Genomic DNA, 18,304 nt, shown 5'->3' on the forward strand with positions numbered 1-18,304 from the left:
GTGTTTTTTTTAAACCAGAAAAACCAAATGTTTCTTGAAGCATCCATTATCAACATTTACTTATTCTTATGATACAAACCAATGTTCATTTAAGCATTATGTAGCTGAATTCAAACACCCTTACCGCAAATGATTCTCTTTGTTTTCAAGGCATTTATTAGTTCTTTCAGAACGAAAACGTTTGGAGGATAATGCATCCTCTGTTCTTTTCAATTCTTTCCTCCTCAGTTCATAAATCATGGAACGAATAAGTTTGCGTTCATCAAAGTCATCTGTCACTTCAAGCTGTTTCATGAAAAGCAAACAAAGAAAAAATACAGTTAGAGTCAAACTTTTTGGATAAAATTAGCTTTCCAAATCTAATCCAGATAAGGAGTGAAATCGTGCCTCAGATTCTGAAATGTGTTTTGCTGATGAAAATCTAAACTGAAAGCAGTAATTGCCACATTCATATCATAAGACGGAAGAGGAAAACATTCATTCTTTTATTGTAAAAATTGTTATTTAAGACATTTTTGGGGAGGGTTAAAGAGGGAAAATTGTATTCTTTACAGAAGAGAAGTGAACTTTTTGTGAACTTTAAAGGTAACTCTTACAGTAATTAAACTTTTAAGGTGACTTATTGCAATGTAGAAAAGGACATCAGCCAATTTATGCACACCAATATTCCACAAATTACCATGAATTAAATACAAAGATATTTAATAACCCAGATGGTGCTTCACAAGAGAGAACAGCTAGCCAATGCTTTGTACAGATGGGCTTTTCCTGAGTATGTGTCAAGTCCAGGATGGAGCTCAGTTGTGTACATTTCGCTTAGCTAGCGTATCTAGTGCGAGCCCATTTATTGGAATGGCATCACAAACCTGCTCAGAAGGATTTTTTTTATATATTTGAATTAATAATCACATTTTTCATGTTAAATATTGAAATCAACTTAATAAATTTAATTTTAGTGCTAAATTGGGGGAAGGCTAATTACAACAGTATTAGGCAGGAACTGATTTCTGTTGCATCCCCTGTACTTTTATTTGCATGTATGTGGATAGTAAAGAGTTCAAGTTGGGAATTAGCAATTGCTCATTATTAAAACCAATCTTCAGCAATGTACCATACAAGTTCATTTGGATGGGGACATGATACTCCATTGCTAACCCTTGTACCACAAGAAAGGTGAAGGGATGATGCAGATTTAACACAAGTGTGGAGAATTACAAGTTCAAATCTTCAAGCAACAGGTCGAAACAAAAGATGGAATCAATAGAAATTGCCTGCGGAATGAAATATTGCAAACACACAAGCAATCAAATCTTTCTTCAAGTTCCTTTCTGACAACTAAATAAAAATAACTGCTGTAAATCTGACATTAATGAACAATTTCAAGATACTTCAATGTGTTTAGTGAGAAGGAAAACTGAGGTACTTAAAATTAATATTGTGTTAAATGATGTTCACAATTTATCAACTGCAGTTCAAAGGAATTCTATCAAGATTATTAAAGAATTTAAATGAGTCACATGATGGCTTATATGATCTAAACTATGGCATGAAACTAAATGAAAGTTCATAAGTTTTTTGGATAAGTTTATGGAAAATTAAATTGCAGCCAAGAATTATGTTCTCATAATTCTCAAATGACATTCATAATTAAGCTTAAAAGCAGTTTTCAGTGAATAATGAGAGAACTTTTCCTCCATCTGATCAGTCATTCTTAAGCTGTTAGAAGATGAAAAACACCAATTCAACATCTGCTCAGTCAGTCTCTAGAAATGAAACCATATAAAGAAATAGACAAAATAAAGGGACTCTTGCTCCTACTTACAAATAAAAACATCATCCCAAAATTTGTGGTAAATGACAAACAGCCTCCTAGAATTTTTGTTCTGACCTGCTCAGGAGCCTCTGATGCACTCACACCAACTCAATTTTTGGAGACAATGCCCAATATAACAATACTGCAAACCTTTCCACAGGTTCTCACATAGAATGTCAAACCCCATTATTTACCTCCAACACCTTCACCTCCAAACAGCCAACTTTCTAACTGTTTGTTCATCAGCAATGCAGGTCCCTCAGTCACACTAATGGAAGCTGAATGTCCCAGCTTTCATTTTGGTGGATGGCCACATCTTCAAGCGATCCATCAAAACTTTACTGAACCTGGATCTCTGAGTGACAAGATTGCCTGAGACCACTTGGAGGGTTGATGGGGATGGGGAAAGATAAGAAAGCTTTTGAAGGCAAAGGTCATGCTCCAAAGTTGTTTCAATTCCAAGACATTTCATCAATACTGTTGTCATGAAATGGGATTGAAATGAAACATTCTTTCTCCACCAATGCTGCATGCATTTTCTATTTTTGAAGCAGAAACATCAACATTACATTTTTGAAAGTCAAAAATATTTCAGACAGTGGAAATCTGAATAAAAACAAAATGCTGGAAATATTCGGGTGGGGGCAACACTCTGGAGAGGGAAGCAGAGTTAACATTTAATGTCAATGGCATTTTATCAGAATACTTCAGCTGTTTGAAACCACTGCAAGTTCTCTGGCTAAGTACCAGTCTTCACAAATTGTTAGGAGCCACAGGAAACTGCAGATGCTTGGATTTGGGGCAACAAACAATCTGCTGCAGGAACTCAGCGCATCAAGCTTGACTCACTGAATTCCACCTGCAGGTTGTTTGTTGCTTCAGTAATTGTTAAGTTGCTTTTGCAACAGTGTGATCACTCCCAATTATGATGATGCGTCATTAGCTGAAATGTGCTACGAGCGATGCAGAGACCCATTGCATGCTCATGCCAGAGGTATGGTGTTAAAAACCTGTGACTACCTTACTCAAGGTCAGGGGTAGCAATATACTAAATACCCAACTTAAAATAGCTGGAGGAGCCTCCAACAATAAGGAACTTGGAAGACTTACCTTATAGTAGTACTGTGCAAAAGCTCAAGCTCAGGTAGGAATGGGCTCTTTAACGAATGAGGATACAAACCTTTACCCTCAGGTAGGGGCCTCTTCCTGCAGTGAAGACCTGTGAGTATTCACTCTGCAATTTTGCAACACCAGTGCCAATTATGTGTTAAATGCTGATTTATGTCACAACAGTCTACACTGCCATACATGTAACAGAAGGACTTTGGAATTTCTCCAAATGGCACTAGGCACAACATACTCACTTTTAGAAGTTTGATAATGGGTACATTGAAATCATGCAAGCCACCTTGAGCTTCTATTTGGTACTTACTTCTGTGACTCAGGCACACAAAAAAAGTTTACAAACCACATCTGAAAGTACTTAAATGTTACCAGTAAAATCCTGGCACCAGAAAAGTCTCCAAATCCTCATCTCCAAATTAGAAGATCAGTGGCAGAAACAAACACAGCATTATGTCATTAAGGAAATAAGTGACAAAATAAACCAGGCTGAACAATATTACATGTTACAGCTGGTTAAAGAATCAAGAAGTTTTAATTTAAGGCCAGTAAAGGCACATAAATAAGACCCCAAGCTTCTGTAGTTGTGCTTCCAAAATCTGCATAGGCAAAACTAGTTCTATTTTCATTTATATTTCTTATTCACTGGACTGTTCCTTAAATTTCATTGTCTGGATTCTTGGAACAAGCTGTGCTTCACTGAAGAATCAACTCCAAATATGGAATTAGTTAAAATCAATTTATGCTAAGGACAAGTTAGATCCAATGGTAGAATCATCAACTCGCAACATTTAAGAAGTAGGTACCGTTTTCAGGAATTATTTATTTCCATTTGGATTAAATCAGTTCTTACTTCCAACTATCATACAATCCTTGTCTCCCCTTACTTCCATGAACAAGCTATTCCTAATGTATACTATAGAATAACTCTCTCCAAGTCAATCAGATTAAATTTGATCAGAATGTTAAGGACTAAGTACCGGTAACTGGGAGTTTGACCATATCTAAACCATTATACACAGAGGCCACATATTAATTTAGTTCTGTGAGCAGCTGATGTTCTTGTACAGTAAGACTTGGCTCTAGTTTTATTACAGCCTTGGTCCAAATATGGATACAAGTTAAATTCCAGAGGCAAGGTGAGAGTTACTGTCCTTGATGTCAAGGCAGCATTTCTAAATGCTGTGTGTAGCATCACACTGGAAAAAACATGGCAGAAAACATGCCACTGGCTTGAGTCATTGTTAACAAAAAGGAAGATGGCTCTGACTGTTAGAAGCCAAATCCCCTGTGCTCAGGGAGTTCCTCAGGTAAGAGCCCTGGCCCCAAACAACTTCAGCTTCTTCCTTTTCATGAAAGGATTAATGGCCAGGAGTGGAGATATTCAATGATGATTATACAATAGTTTATTCCACCTGGAACTCAGAAAATAAAGACCTCCAGAGCCATCCTTCTGGTATGGTCTGAAATGGCAAGTAGGATTTGCATCACTGAGGTGCCTGGCAGTGACCATCTCCGACAAGAGGGTCTAACCTCGAAATTACCATTCCCTACAATTAAGTCACTTATAATCTGTAAACTGTAGGTCATATTGGCTAGAAACATAATTAAACCACTTATATAAATATTGTGACTACAAAAGTCAGTCAGAAACTGGATCTTCAGTAGCAAGTGACTCTTCTCCCAATTCCCCCAAATTTTTCTTCCAACTACAAGGCATGTCAGGATTTTGTTGAAATACTGTCCATTAGCTTGGATGCATTCAGCTTTAAAAAAATCATCAGGCAGCTCAACATTGTCAAGGGCAAAAGTAAAAAACATGCTGGTAAAACCCAACAGGTCATGCAATGTATCAGGAAAGAAACAGAGTTGACACTTCAGGTCAAAGACCCTTCATCAGAACTGGGAAAAAAAATAGTTAGCTCTAGGCTGCAGAGAAGTTGGGGGTGGAGGAGGAGGAATGGATAGGACAAAGGAATATCTGATATCAATTGTTGGTTTCTAATTATTCACCTCATTGATATTCCATAAGAATGAGAGAACGTTAAGTGATATTTTATTGAAATTTGTCACTCTCTGGCACTTGTGTGGCTTGAATGTTGTCATTTATCTGGTCAAGCCTGAATGCCTTCTAGACCTTGCTGCATGCAAACAAGGTCTGCTTCATTATCAATGCAAGTACAAATGGAAATGAACATGACAGTCATTGCCAAATACCTCCACCTCTAAACTAGCAATGAAAAGGTCACTGATGAAACTGCTAAAAGGGGGTTAGGCCTGGAACATTGCCACTGAGAAATATCCTGGAACTGAAATAATAGTCTCTAACAACCAAAACCATCTTCTGCCAGTGCTTTGTGCAGCCAATAAAGAGTTCTCTTCACCACAACCCCACCCCTCCCATCACCCATCCCCAAAACCCAATTCTCAATTCTCGTGGACTCTTTGATCAAATACCATCTTTCATCAAGGACAATCACTCACACTTGTGGCATTCAGCTGTTTTCTTAATGTACAATGAGCTATGGTGCTGAGTGGAAAAGTTACTATTACATAAATGACACTTGATTGCACTGTTGACAATCCCATCCATCATGATTGAGAGTACACTCTTTGGGACATTAATCGGCTGGATTGGATTTGCCCTTGTGTTCAGCACACACCTGGCCATTTTCAAATTTCATCAAGTGGATGCTGGTTTTGCAAGTCCACGGAAACAACTTAGTTGGAGGGCCGGGTATTTCTGGAGTTTCTGGTATTCCTACATATAGCAATTCAGCAGAGATGTTTTCAGGAGCCAGCACTAATCTTTGATGTATTTAGCGTGCTCAGCCATTTCTTGATATCATATGAAATGAATGTAAACGACTGAAGACCAGCTGGGGTGATGATAGGGAAATATTAGGTGAAGATAGACGGATTATCCTTTTAGCCCAATTGAATGATGATGCTTTCAAATGCTTTGGCTTTTTTGCACTCACGTTCTGGGTTCCACTGAGAGAAAACTGATGAGACTGTATTTTTTTTTGGATTGGATTGATCCTTTTCTGTTGCTTCACTCATTATTAGACTTTTATCCTTAGAATAATCACACTGTTCCTAGCTTTGGCTTAACTTCACACATTATCACAGATGAATTACAAAGATTGAGCTATGGTCCTCATAAATTAATTTTGTGAGGTGATACACAAACTTGAGTAGGGAGTAGGAAGGGGAAGATAGCTGCCTGTGCATACTGATAATTTTGAACTGTAAGTCCCAGTGTCATTTTGATAGTTTGACATCCAAGCTCAGATACACCACTATTCCATCTTGCAGTCAAATAGTAGAAAAAGGTGAAGGGTCGTCATCAAACACTGTGCTCTTACTGCTGATACCATCAACCTTTTCACAGGCAATATAAATTTGAACAAAGTACCAAAGTTCGTTTTGCATTCTAAACTTTATATAATTCAAGATGGAATCATCCATTTACTGCACATGAAATCAATATGCAAAGACAGGATCACTGAACAAAATGCTTCTAACGATGTTGCCTGCAGGTATTCATTCACAGCAAGCAGAAGATGACAGCTGTGCACATCAATGAAAAGGTATTAGAACTTCATTTAACACATCTATTCATGCCACACATTCCATTGTCCCATTCCAGGACCTTATCTCTTGGTATGGAAGGAATGAGCAAAAAGCTTTGTTTGTACTTATGCTCTTTGCATCCAATGAAATCTGTGCTCACACATACTAGTTATTGATGAGAAGATGCAGATATTTTACATACACAAAAACAGCAAGAAGAATGCAATATTGAGGATTTAACCATCCATCTAGAAAAAACAGATGGATTTAGAAGGAAATTACTGGATATCTCTTTCAAAGAACCAATGGAGATTTGATGAACTGAATGGCTTCTCTTAGATCTCTAAAATGCTGAGGAAGTTCATGAACAAAGGATAGCTCTGCTAAACTGTAAACAAAATAAAAGCACTAATGATCTTCAGTTTAAAAACCATTGGTTTCATCCAGAGAAAATTACTATGATTTCATGGAATGTCCCCAATGAATTTTGTAAATGGGCCTCCAATAACGTATTTGCCTGTATGTTCGATTTCCAATGATTTTCAGGCTGATGGTTCGGATGTTTATAAGATAACCTATCCAAAACAGCATGTGGTGTACATATGTGCATATTATAATGATCCCATCAGGACACATAAATTTTATAAACTATCAGCACCCTCCCCATACCTATTCCAAACCAGTTGCTGGGACAAGAAATCAATATAGCCGGTGTGAGGTATAAGTCATATACAAATTATGTCTCCTCTTCCCCCTCTGTAAATTCAGCCAATGTCAAATGCACTGATGATCCAAGCTTCATAACACCTGCATTAGAAGAATGACACTTTAAGAATGACTATACTTTGAAAGTATTTAATTAGTTTCAAAGCATCTTGGGTCATCCTTATTTTGTGAAATGCACTCTATAAATACAAGCCTTTCTTGTGTGCTTCCAGTATTACTTTGAACTTCTGTTACACATTTCCATTGTTCTTCTGGTGGTTTTGAGATGCATGTCCTGTCCTCATGTCAGCATTTTGAGGGCTAAGTCAGCTTGCCTAAAACTATGAACTTTTCCCAAGTTTTGTGAACTTATACTTCACAGCCTACAATGTAGTTTACACTCATATACGGCTCCACTTCGCTGGTTGACTACAGATGCACCAGCAGTGCCATGTTGCTACAAGTGCCATGTTGCTACAAATGCCAAGAGCAAGAGGCACCATGAGTCACTGTCAGGGTACAGCACAATCAAGCCTATTAGTAATGTGCTACAATATTTCAAACACAAGAACTACAATAAATAGCAATCTCTCTTCTCACTACAGATAACATCTGCAAAAGCTCTACTTGGTTGCATATCTCGCCAAATTATCTTTGCTTGCCTGGACACAACAACATTTGTTACTAGCTTAGCTCAAAGTGAAAAGCAGGGAAGCTTATTTTAAGATTAAATTCAATTCTTGTTCACATGAAATATGCAATGTTTTCAGTTTTACTTTTCAGTGAAAATGAAATGCAAGTCTTTCACCAAATTGGGCAAAGGGATTTCAATTTAACAAATGGAAGCAATTCGTAGGACAGAGGGATATGTGAAAATTGATTGTAAGGACTCCAAGTCTTTACCCGCAAATGAATATGTTTCAAGAATACCACATACATATCAATTATTTCAAGCTGAGTCTGTCATTTAGAAAAATACAGCAGTGATTTTTCATTTAATTAGCTCTCACAAACACCAAGTAAGTGAAATGATCAACTAATCCAAGATTTCAAAACCCACTGCTCATTCAAAAAGTGCCATGGAAACCATTACACCCATCTTGGCACGCAGATAAATCTTCAATAATGTCATCATCTCAGAGCAGTTGTTTCAATGAGCAACTTCATACAGTGAAGGGTAAACAATGAAGTCCTAGACAAGGCATGGGTTTCATTTAGCTAAGGAGGCTAGCAGTGAAACAATACAGAGGGAAAAAGTCATGAAAGGAAAAAGCCACAGAGAGGCAGCAAAACTGGCATCAATGTGGTTTGCGTTTATAGCACGTTTCTCAGTCATTGTTGTCGTGCTACATTATTATACCTTCTCTCACAAGACTTCTGCTACCCATGTGACAAGTTCAAAATGTTCTTAAATTCTGCAGGGTCATCTTATCTACCTCTTGATTAGATAAAGTTACCAAAACATGAAAATAAAAGCATAAAAGTCTAATGCAGATTCTCACTTGGAAAACACTGGGGTTTGATGGGACAGCCAGCCTAGATTTGATAAAGGCAGATTGGTTAGAGACATGAGGGTCACCCTCGTGCTATGTGGCACTACAATCATGCTAAAGTGCAAATCTGGCGGCACTGTGGACCATCTATAGCAGCTGAAGTGCACACTATCATAATCTGTAGCCATCTACCATTAAAGTCAAGCTAGGAGGAATCAATCCAAGTTAAATCAGGAGCAAAATGCATACCTAAAAGTAAGGTGCCAGCATGGTGAAACTGCAACACAAAACTACATGTGTATGAAACAGCAAAAACTAAATGCTCCCACAACCAAGAAGTCAAATCAATACTTTGCAGTCCTGCCACATCTAATCAGGAATGGTGCTGGTCAATTAAATAGCTCACAGGAGGTGGCTGCTCCAAGAGCATGCTTATCTTCTCTTGTTGGGCCATACTATTGTTAAGTGCTAAAGAAAACCCTGAATCATTTCCACACCACATTCAGAGGAATTGCTGAATGGGTGATCTATTTCTGCTTACACCCAAAATTCCACCATTCCAGAAGGCAGTCTTCAGCCAATTCAATCCACTCCACATGATATCAAGAATACACTACATTCTATTCACAAAAAGCTGGACAAATCTATTTATTAATTTTGCCCAGTATATTCTCAATTGTCAATAAACTGATCCACGGTGCATCCAAAAGTGCTATAACCTGTACTTGGTCAACAATAACCTGCTTGCTAATGCTTAATTTGGTTTTCACCTGGACCACTCACTTTGTCTTTGTATATGCATCTGTGGTTCTGTTTGTAAGTTATATAGAATGAGTACATAGGATGTGAATCATTGGTGTTCATAAGTTGCTATAGCACTGCCATAAAGTGCTTGAACACTCAATGCAGAAAATAAAAAACATTCCTTGTAGAACAAAATTGCTTGAACATGGAGGTACCCCCTTAATAATTCTTGGCAAGTCATGGAAATTTCTTCTGGTACAGATCCATATTCCCACAAATTGGACTATATGCTAATAGTTCTCTTGCCACCAGGTCCCAAGCCTATCTGCAGATGACCCATCCACAGATCTCCTCACTTTATCAGCACTCTCTCCAAATTCAAAACAGATATCTACTTGGATATAAAATTAAAACCCAACCTTTGCCATATAGATATAACAAATTAAAACATGCTATTCACATGTGGCAATACTAAGCAAATCATCCTGACACAGACAAAGATACAGAGCCAAGTCAGCACAGCTCAAGCTGACCCAAACTTTAATACTTTATGAATAGTCACTAGATTCAATCTGAACACTACACATATGGCCAGGTTCTGTTAGGCTTGTGTTGGTAGCTAGGCTCTAATTTTAAATTTTTCCTCAATAACCAGCCATGCTGTTGCTAATCATCTTTAATATTTCCATTTCTCTTTTGTGAATCATCTTAACATCTTTATCATGTTTAGTGCATTGCACAATGCAACTTGCAAGTGAAGCAAATGTCCTGACTTTTAATTTATTCCAGATTTCAAGATACTTGCAAGGGTCATATGGAATGGAGAAATAAATCAATTTCAGACATTTCAATCTTCCACTGCATCAGGAGAAATACAGTTGTCTTACACTGCACACAACACTTCACAGAGTTTCAAAATCTCAAGTTTTCTCTGATATCCAGTGACATCACTTTGATCCTGTGCCTTGTCCACTTTCCTTCATAATTTTTCCCATACCCTCTGTTCCTTCACTACCCAAAAATCTATTGATCAGTGTCTTGAATATAATCAGTGACTGAGTATCCACAGTACTTTGCACCTAAGTGCCAAAAATTTGCACCTCTACATAAAGAAATCCTAATCATGTGATCATAAACCTCATTCTAGATTTTCCAGACAGAAGAATCATCTTTATATCTTCTTAGAATTGTCAACTCTTTGAATTGTGGATGCCTCAATGAGATCACTCCATTATAGGTTAAACTTAATGTCTTTGTACGATAACCTCATCCCAGAGATCAATTCCAAAGCTTACGTGTCTATCCTTGGGTGTGTAGACCCAAAACTGCACATAGCACTCCAAATGTGCTATTACCATAGCTCTGTACAATTCCAGCAAGACTTCACTTTTGCATTCCACCCCAGGTGATAAAGTCCACTGTACCATTTTTTAATTTTTTTTATTTTTAATTCCTTTGTGGGATCTGGACATCATTGGCAAGACCAACATTTATTGCAAAGCCCTGGTTGCTCTAGAGAAGTTGTTGGTAATTCACTTCTTGAACCGTTGCGGTTCTTCTGGCAAAGGTACTCCCACGGTATTAAGTAGGCATTTCTGAGGACTTGGAATATATTTGAAAGTCAGGACGGTGTATGACTTGCAGCTGGTGGTGTTGCTACACACCTACTGTCCAAGGTTGCAGGTTTGGGAGTGTTGTCAGAGTGGTCTGGATGGATAACTGCAGGCCATTTTGGAAAATGGCACAGACTGACAGCTACTGTGTACTGGTGGTGGAGTTTATGAATACTTAGGATGGTTACTGGTGTGCCAATCAAGTGGGCTGCTTTATCTTGATGGTGTAAAGGAAGAGTATTCTATCAAGCTCCTAACTTGTGCCTTGCAGATGGTAGAAAGGTTGTGGAATATTAGGAGCCATGTCACTTCCAGTCTCTGATTTGCACTCGATGCCATGATATTTATGTGACGGAACCAGTTGAATTTTTGGTCAGTGATGACCTCCTTATATTGATGATGGGAGACCTGCTGTTAGTAATGTTATTGAAGTCAAGGGTAGGTGCTGGATTCCCTTGTTGGAGATGGCCATTGCCTGACATTTTTGAGGCACTACTATTAATTGCCACTTTTGTTGCATGTGGGCTGCTTCATCTACTGAGGTATTACAATTTGAATTTAATTCATCAGTGTCTATCCCTTCCTAATGGTTTGTAGTTCATGCATGTTTCTAAGCCTTGTGAACTAGCCCACTAAGATCCCTCTGTTCATTTACTAGTTTCTTGCTATTATTAGAAAATGTCTGCTTTTGTTCTACTATTGTGTATAGTCTCAGATCCCTCATTTTATGTAACAGCTTTGTTATGTGATACCTTATCAGATGCCTTTTGAAAATCTTGATGTACTACATCCATTGGTTCCTTTCATTTACCCTTGTGTGTTAAATGTTTAAATTATTCCTTTATAATCTTCACTCAGAGAGTGGTACGAGTGTGGAACAAGCTGCCAGCGGAAGTGGTGGAAGCAGGTTCAATTGTAACATTTAAGAGAAGTTTGGATAGGTACATGGTTGGGAGGGGTTTGGAGGGATACGGTGCAGGTAGATGGGATTAGGCAGAAGAACAGGTCGGCATGGACTAGATGGGCCAAAGGACCTGTTTCTGTGCTGTAGTACTCTATGAAAAACCCTACATTGAGCTAGTACCTTCACAGAACAACAACTGCTATTACATTTTCCAATTGATTATTATTTACATAAGCCTTTTTCTCCAATGTCATATGTCAACAACTAAAATTCTACCAGAGGATTTGTCAAAGGTGAATTTATTTTCCCAGGATTTGAGATTCTTTCCTGGAACACTTATATCCCTCTTAAGAGCTTTTTACTCTCAATGTGCTCACAAATTTACACCAAACTCCAATTTCATACTGATGCTTGGCCATCTCTCCCCTTTTGTACCCCTCCTCCTCTTCTATATTATTGCAATTTATTTTTTGAGCTTTTTTACATTTTCCTACAGTAAGTATCATACCTCATTTGAGGGCAGACATGTTTAGTAAGTAGTAAGTTGTAGTATATCTGGTAAGGCAGGTATGATTAACAAGTTAGTTTGCAGATGACATGAAAATTGGTGGTTTTCTGGATAGGCGGAAGGTTGTAGATCTTGAAGGTTGTAGAAGGAAGTAGGATAGAGATCAGATAGAAATTTGGGCAGAGCATTGGCAGATAGGATGTACATTGCCAGATAGAATGTAATCTTGAGATGTGCAAAGTGATGCATTTTGAGATCTAAAATAGGGGTGGGACATGTACCAGAAATGGAGAAACAAGAGATCGTTTGTTGCTCCAAATTCTGGCACATGCAAATTTTTGGAGAACCTCAGCGGGTCAGGTAACATCTGTGGAATCTCCACCCCTTCCCCTCACCTCTTTATACTGACCATCTCCCCTCTACTCTTGCAGTCCAGACAAAGAGTCTCGACCCAAAATGTTGACTGTCCATTTCCCTCCACAGATGCTGTCTGACTCACCGAGTTCTTCCAGCAGTTTGTTTTTTGCTCCAAGTAAAATAAATAGTACGGCACCAAGGAATGTTGGTGAACTGAGAGACCTATGAGTCCAAGTCCATAGTTCCTCAAAAGTGGTAACACGGGTCAACAGGGCATGCTTGCATTCATAGGTCAAGGTATAGAATATAAGAGTTTGGATATTAGGTTGCAACTTTGAAAAATACTTGTTAGACTGCACTTGAACTATTGTTTACAGTTCTGGGTGACACACCATAGGAAGGATGTGATTGGGTCATACAGCATGGAAACAGGCCCTTCAGCCCAACTCGTCCATGCCAACCATGCTGGAGAGAGTGCAGAGGAGATTCACTAGGTTGTTGCCAGAATTGGAGGATATTAGTTATCAGGAGAGATTGGATAGTCTTGACATGTTTTCACTGGAGTGAAGGAGACAGAGTGTACAAGATTATGAGAGGTATAGATAGAGTAGACAGTCAAAATCTTTTTCCCCCATGATAGGGGTATCAAAAACAAGAGGGCATAGACTTAAGACAAGAGGTAGGAATTTTAAAGGGGAATCTGAGGTTTATTTTAAACACACACACACACACACACACACACACACACACACGCAGACATGCTGATATCTGGAACACGCTACCAGAGAAGGTGGTAGAATCAGACATAATTACTACTTTTAAGAGACAGTTAATTAGACACCTAAATAAGCAAGGCATTGAAGGATATGGTCCTAATGTAGACAAATGGGATTAGTGTACTTGGTCAAAAAAAGGACAGCATGGACATGGAGGGCCAAAGGACCAATAAGCAGATCAAAAAAAGCATTATGTAGTTGAAACCCAGAGTAGGGCAATATTTTGGTGTCCTACCACCACACAGGAAATTTGCCAGCTCATTTTTTGCAGTACTTTTTATCCCCAGGTCAAACTCCACAAAATGCATGTTGAACTGCTGTAGACTTCAAGTTTGCCTCCAGTGAGATTTTCAACCTCAGGTCTGAAAATTGACAGTTCATATTTACTCAAAGATCAGCTTTCACTAACCTTTTAAACCATGAAATGTGCTACATGAAGGCCAATATTCAAACTACATGTTTTATCCTCTCCAAGACTGGTGACCTTCTACATCCTCAACATGTGCCTGAACTGCTTTGTCAATGGGGGTCAAGGTCACACACTCTCCTGGCCTCAGGATCATTCTGGCTGCTAGTTGTTTTCTGCCACAGCTCAGAGTTTACAACTCTGAAAATAAGTGGTCATTGCAGTGATCAAGGTTGGGAACGAACTATTCCAGGATACTTAACATGGCAAAATAGAAAAGGATTGGTAGCTCTGACATTAAAAGGAAGGGATAAACGCATTAGAACTGAAGGATTCTAGCTCAGAAGATTAATAAGCAGAATCAGTTTGGGAGAACCAAGAAACAACAAGGGCAGAAGGCATTGGTGCTACTTGTCTATAGGCCCCAGGACAGCAGTCGTAATGCAGTGTGGAGTATAATTCAGGAAATTACAGGTGCATATAATAAGGGCAATACAATAATCATGTGGGATTTTAAACTATATATAGACTAGAAAGCCAAATTAGTATTAATAATGTGGAGTATGAATTCATGGAGTATATAAGAGATGGTTTTCCAGATCAGGATGTTCAGGAAATATGTTATTTCAGTTTTAGTTTTGTGTCCTGAGAATAAGTTGATTAATGATCTGGTAATTAAGGGAACTTTGGAGAACAGTGATTATAATGTTAGAATTATGTATAAAAACTGAAATTGATTTAGTCCAATCTGAAACCAGGATCTTATGTCCGAATAAAGCAAAACACAGAAGGCATGAGATAGCTGCATTAAAAGGTGTTACAGCAAACAAAAAATGGTTAACAGTTGGAGAATAGTTTACATCATATACACATCCCTTTAAGGCAAAATTAAACAGAAAAGGTGATCTGGCTAAGGCTGTCAAAGAAATATTGAAGATAATTTTGGATCAAAGGATTTAATGTTACGCGAAAAAAAATAGCAGTAAGCTTATGGATTAGAAAAACCTTAGAATATAATGAAATTAGTGTAAGTGGGTAATTGATGGTCAGTATGGATGCTGACTGATAGGCCGATAGACATAGAAACAAGAAATAAGTCTATCTACTCTAACTTAGCATAGGAGGACCAAGGTATTGATAAAAAAAGGGTAAAGAAGAATACAAATGTAGTCGAGTGAGAAACAAAAGTGGACTGTATCAAAGAAAAAAAAGCTCAAGTTAAAGTGGATCCCTCTCAGATTGAGATTGGAAAAAAATTTGTGGAATAAGGAAATAGTAGAGAAATTAAACAATGATTGTGTTTGACTTCACAGAGATATGGAAAACCTCCCAAACATAGTGGAGAGCTATAGGTCAAGAGTGAATGAGCTCATAAAAGCTAGCATTAGTTAAAAATTAGTACTGGGGACTATAATGGGACTGATAGGCAATATATCACCAGGACCTGATGACCTGGATCCAAAGGTTTTAAGGAAAATGGCTATGTAGTTAGATGAACTGGTTGTCATCTTCCAAAATTCCATAGATACTAAAATAACTCTCCACAGATTCATTCAAGGGATATGGGCTTCGCAGACTGCACCGGCATTTAATTGCCCATTCCTAGTTGCCCTTGAGGTGATAGTAGTGTGCTGCCTTCTTGAACTGCTGCAGAGTTTGAGGTGTGGCTATACCCACAATGCTATTAGAGTGTGTTCCAGGATTTTGACCCAGCAACACTGAAGGAGCAGTGATATATTTTTAAGTCAGGGTGGTGAGTGGCTTGGAGGGCAACTTTGAAGTGGTGGTGCTCCAATGTTTTTTGTACTCTTGTCCTTCTAGCTGGTAGGTTGTGGGTTTCAAGCTGCTGTCTGAGAAGTCTTGGTGATATGTTGCAGTGCATCCTGCAGATGGTACAAACTACTGCTACTGTGTGTCAGTGGTGGAGTGAGTTAATGGTTGTGGATAGGGTGCCCATCAATAGACTGCTTTGTCTTGAGCTTTGAGTGTTGTTAAAGCTGCACTCATCCAGGCAAGTAGAAAGTATTCAATCACACTCCTGAATGAGCCTTGTAGATAGTGGACAGGCTTTGGGAAGTTAGGAGGTGAATTATTTGCCTTGGGATTCCTCGCCTCTGCCCTGCTCTTGTAGCTACATTGTGCACATAGCTACTCCAGTTCAATTTCCAGTCAATGGTTACCCCCAGGATATTTATAATGGGGGATTCAATGATGGTAATGCCATTGAATGTTAGGGGGTGATAGCTGGATTCTCTTTTGTTGGATATCATCATTTCCTGGCACAAATATTACATTCCACCCATCAGCCCAGGATATTGTTCAGGTCTTGCTGCCTTTGGATGTGAACTGCTTCATTATCTGGGGTGTTGCAAATGGTGTTGAAGCTTGTGCAATTATCAGTGAACATCCCTATTTCTAATCTTGTGATTGAAGGAAAGTCACTGATGAAGCAGCTGAAGATCTTTGGGCCTAGGACACTTTGCTGACGAACTAAAGTGTTCTGTGGCTGAGATGATCGACTTCCAACCACCACAATCATCTTCCTTTGTGCTAGGTATCATTCCAACCAGTGGACAGTTCCCCCACCCCACCCCCGATTCCCACTGACTCCCAGTTTAGCCAGGGCTCCTTGATGCCATACTTGATAAAATGCTGCTTTGATGTCAAGGGCAATTACTCTCAATTCACCTTTGGAGTTCAGCTCGTTTGTCCATGTTTGGACTAAGGCTATAATGAAGTCAAGAGCTGAGTGACTTTGGCAGAACCCAAACTGAGTTTCTGTGAGCAGGTTGCTGCTAAACAAATGCTGCTTGATAGCACTATGGATTATCCTTTTCATCACTTTACTGATCATCCAGAGTAGACTAATGGGGTGGTAATTAGCACAGTTGGATTTGCCCTGCTTTTTGTGGAGAGGACACACCTAGGCAATTTTCCCACATTGTCTGGTAGATGCTAGGTGTTGTAGCTGTACTGGAACAGCTTGGCCAATGTCACAGCACGTACTGGGGCACAAATCTTCAGTACTATTGCTGGAATGTTGTCAGGGACCATCGCCTTTCCTGGGTCCAAGTCCTTAATCATGTGGAGTGAATTGAATTGGCTGAAGACTGGCACCTATCACGCTGGGGACCAGTGGAGGAGGTCAAGCTGGATCATCTACCCAGCACTTCTGGCTGAAGACTCTTGCAAATGCTTCAGCTTTCTTTTGCACTGATATGCTGGGCTCCCCCATCATTAAGAATAGAGATATCTGTGGAGCCTGCTCCTTCAATGAGTTGCTTAATTGCCCACCATTCACAACTGGATGTGGCAGGACTGCAGAGATTAGATCTGATCCAAAGGTAGCAAATGTAAGCAAACTATTTAAGAAAGGAAGGGAGAAAAGAAAACAGGCTAGTTGGTCTGTTATTCCTTAATACTAGTAGCAAGAATGTTGTAATCTATTCTTAAATAACTATCAGCAGGGCACTTAGAAAATAACAACAGGATTTGGCAGAGCATTTATGAAAGGAAATGTTGTTTGACAAATCTGTTAAAGTTTTTCCAGAAGTTATAATTAGCAGATTAGATAAAAGGTAAAAAGTCCTTATTCAAAGTTGAGTTTATTGTCATATGCACAAGTACATGTATGCACAGGTGCAATGAAAAACCTACATGCAGCAGCACAGGCACACAGCATCATAAGAGCATTATACATAATTTTTTTTACAAGAAAGAACACAATTAGAACAAAAAAAACAAAGTCCATCGTAGTGCAAAGTCATCATGGTGTTGCTGTACAGGTAGTGATTAGGGTTGCACTGGATGGTTTAAGAACTGAATGGTTGAAGGGAAGTAGCTGTTCTTGAACCTGGTGGTGTGGGACTTCAGGCTTCTATACCTCCTGCCCAATGGTAGCTGCGAGAAGATAGCATGGACAGGATGGTGGGGATCTTTGATGATAGATGTTGCCTTCTTGAGGCAGTGCCTCATGTAGATACTACTGATGGTAGGGAGGGATGTGACTGATTTATTGGGCTAAATCCCCTACTCTCTGCAGCTTCTTACGTTCCTGCACAATTGAATTGCTGTACAAGACCATGATGCAACCAGTCAGGATACTTTCAGTACATCTGTAGAAGTTTGTTCGAGCGTTTGGTGACATGCTGAACCTCCTTAACCTTCTAAGAAAGTAAAGATGCTGGCACGCCTTCCTGGTGATTGCATCCGTGCTAGGCCCAGGGCAGGTCATCCGATATGTTAATGTCACTATGTGAACCAAATGATGCTGTGTATTTGGACTTT

General features: G+C 39.0%; 1 protein-coding gene across 4 annotated transcripts in view; it reads right to left on the reverse strand.

The window, feature by feature from the left end:
• smtnb (smoothelin b) overlaps positions 1–18,304 on the reverse strand; it is a 223,446-nt gene that overhangs the window by 160,618 nt on the left and 44,524 nt on the right. For all 4 annotated transcript variants that reach the window (XM_052032118.1, XM_052032117.1, XM_052032116.1 and 1 more), the window contains exon 2: positions 125–285. In XM_052032118.1, coding sequence (XP_051888078.1) covers positions 125–285 — 161 coding nt within the window. The remainder of the gene's footprint in view (positions 1–124; positions 286–18,304) is intronic.

This window comes from Pristis pectinata, chromosome 17, assembly GCF_009764475.1.
Source record: "Pristis pectinata isolate sPriPec2 chromosome 17, sPriPec2.1.pri, whole genome shotgun sequence".
NCBI lineage: Eukaryota > Metazoa > Chordata > Chondrichthyes > Rhinopristiformes > Pristidae > Pristis > Pristis pectinata.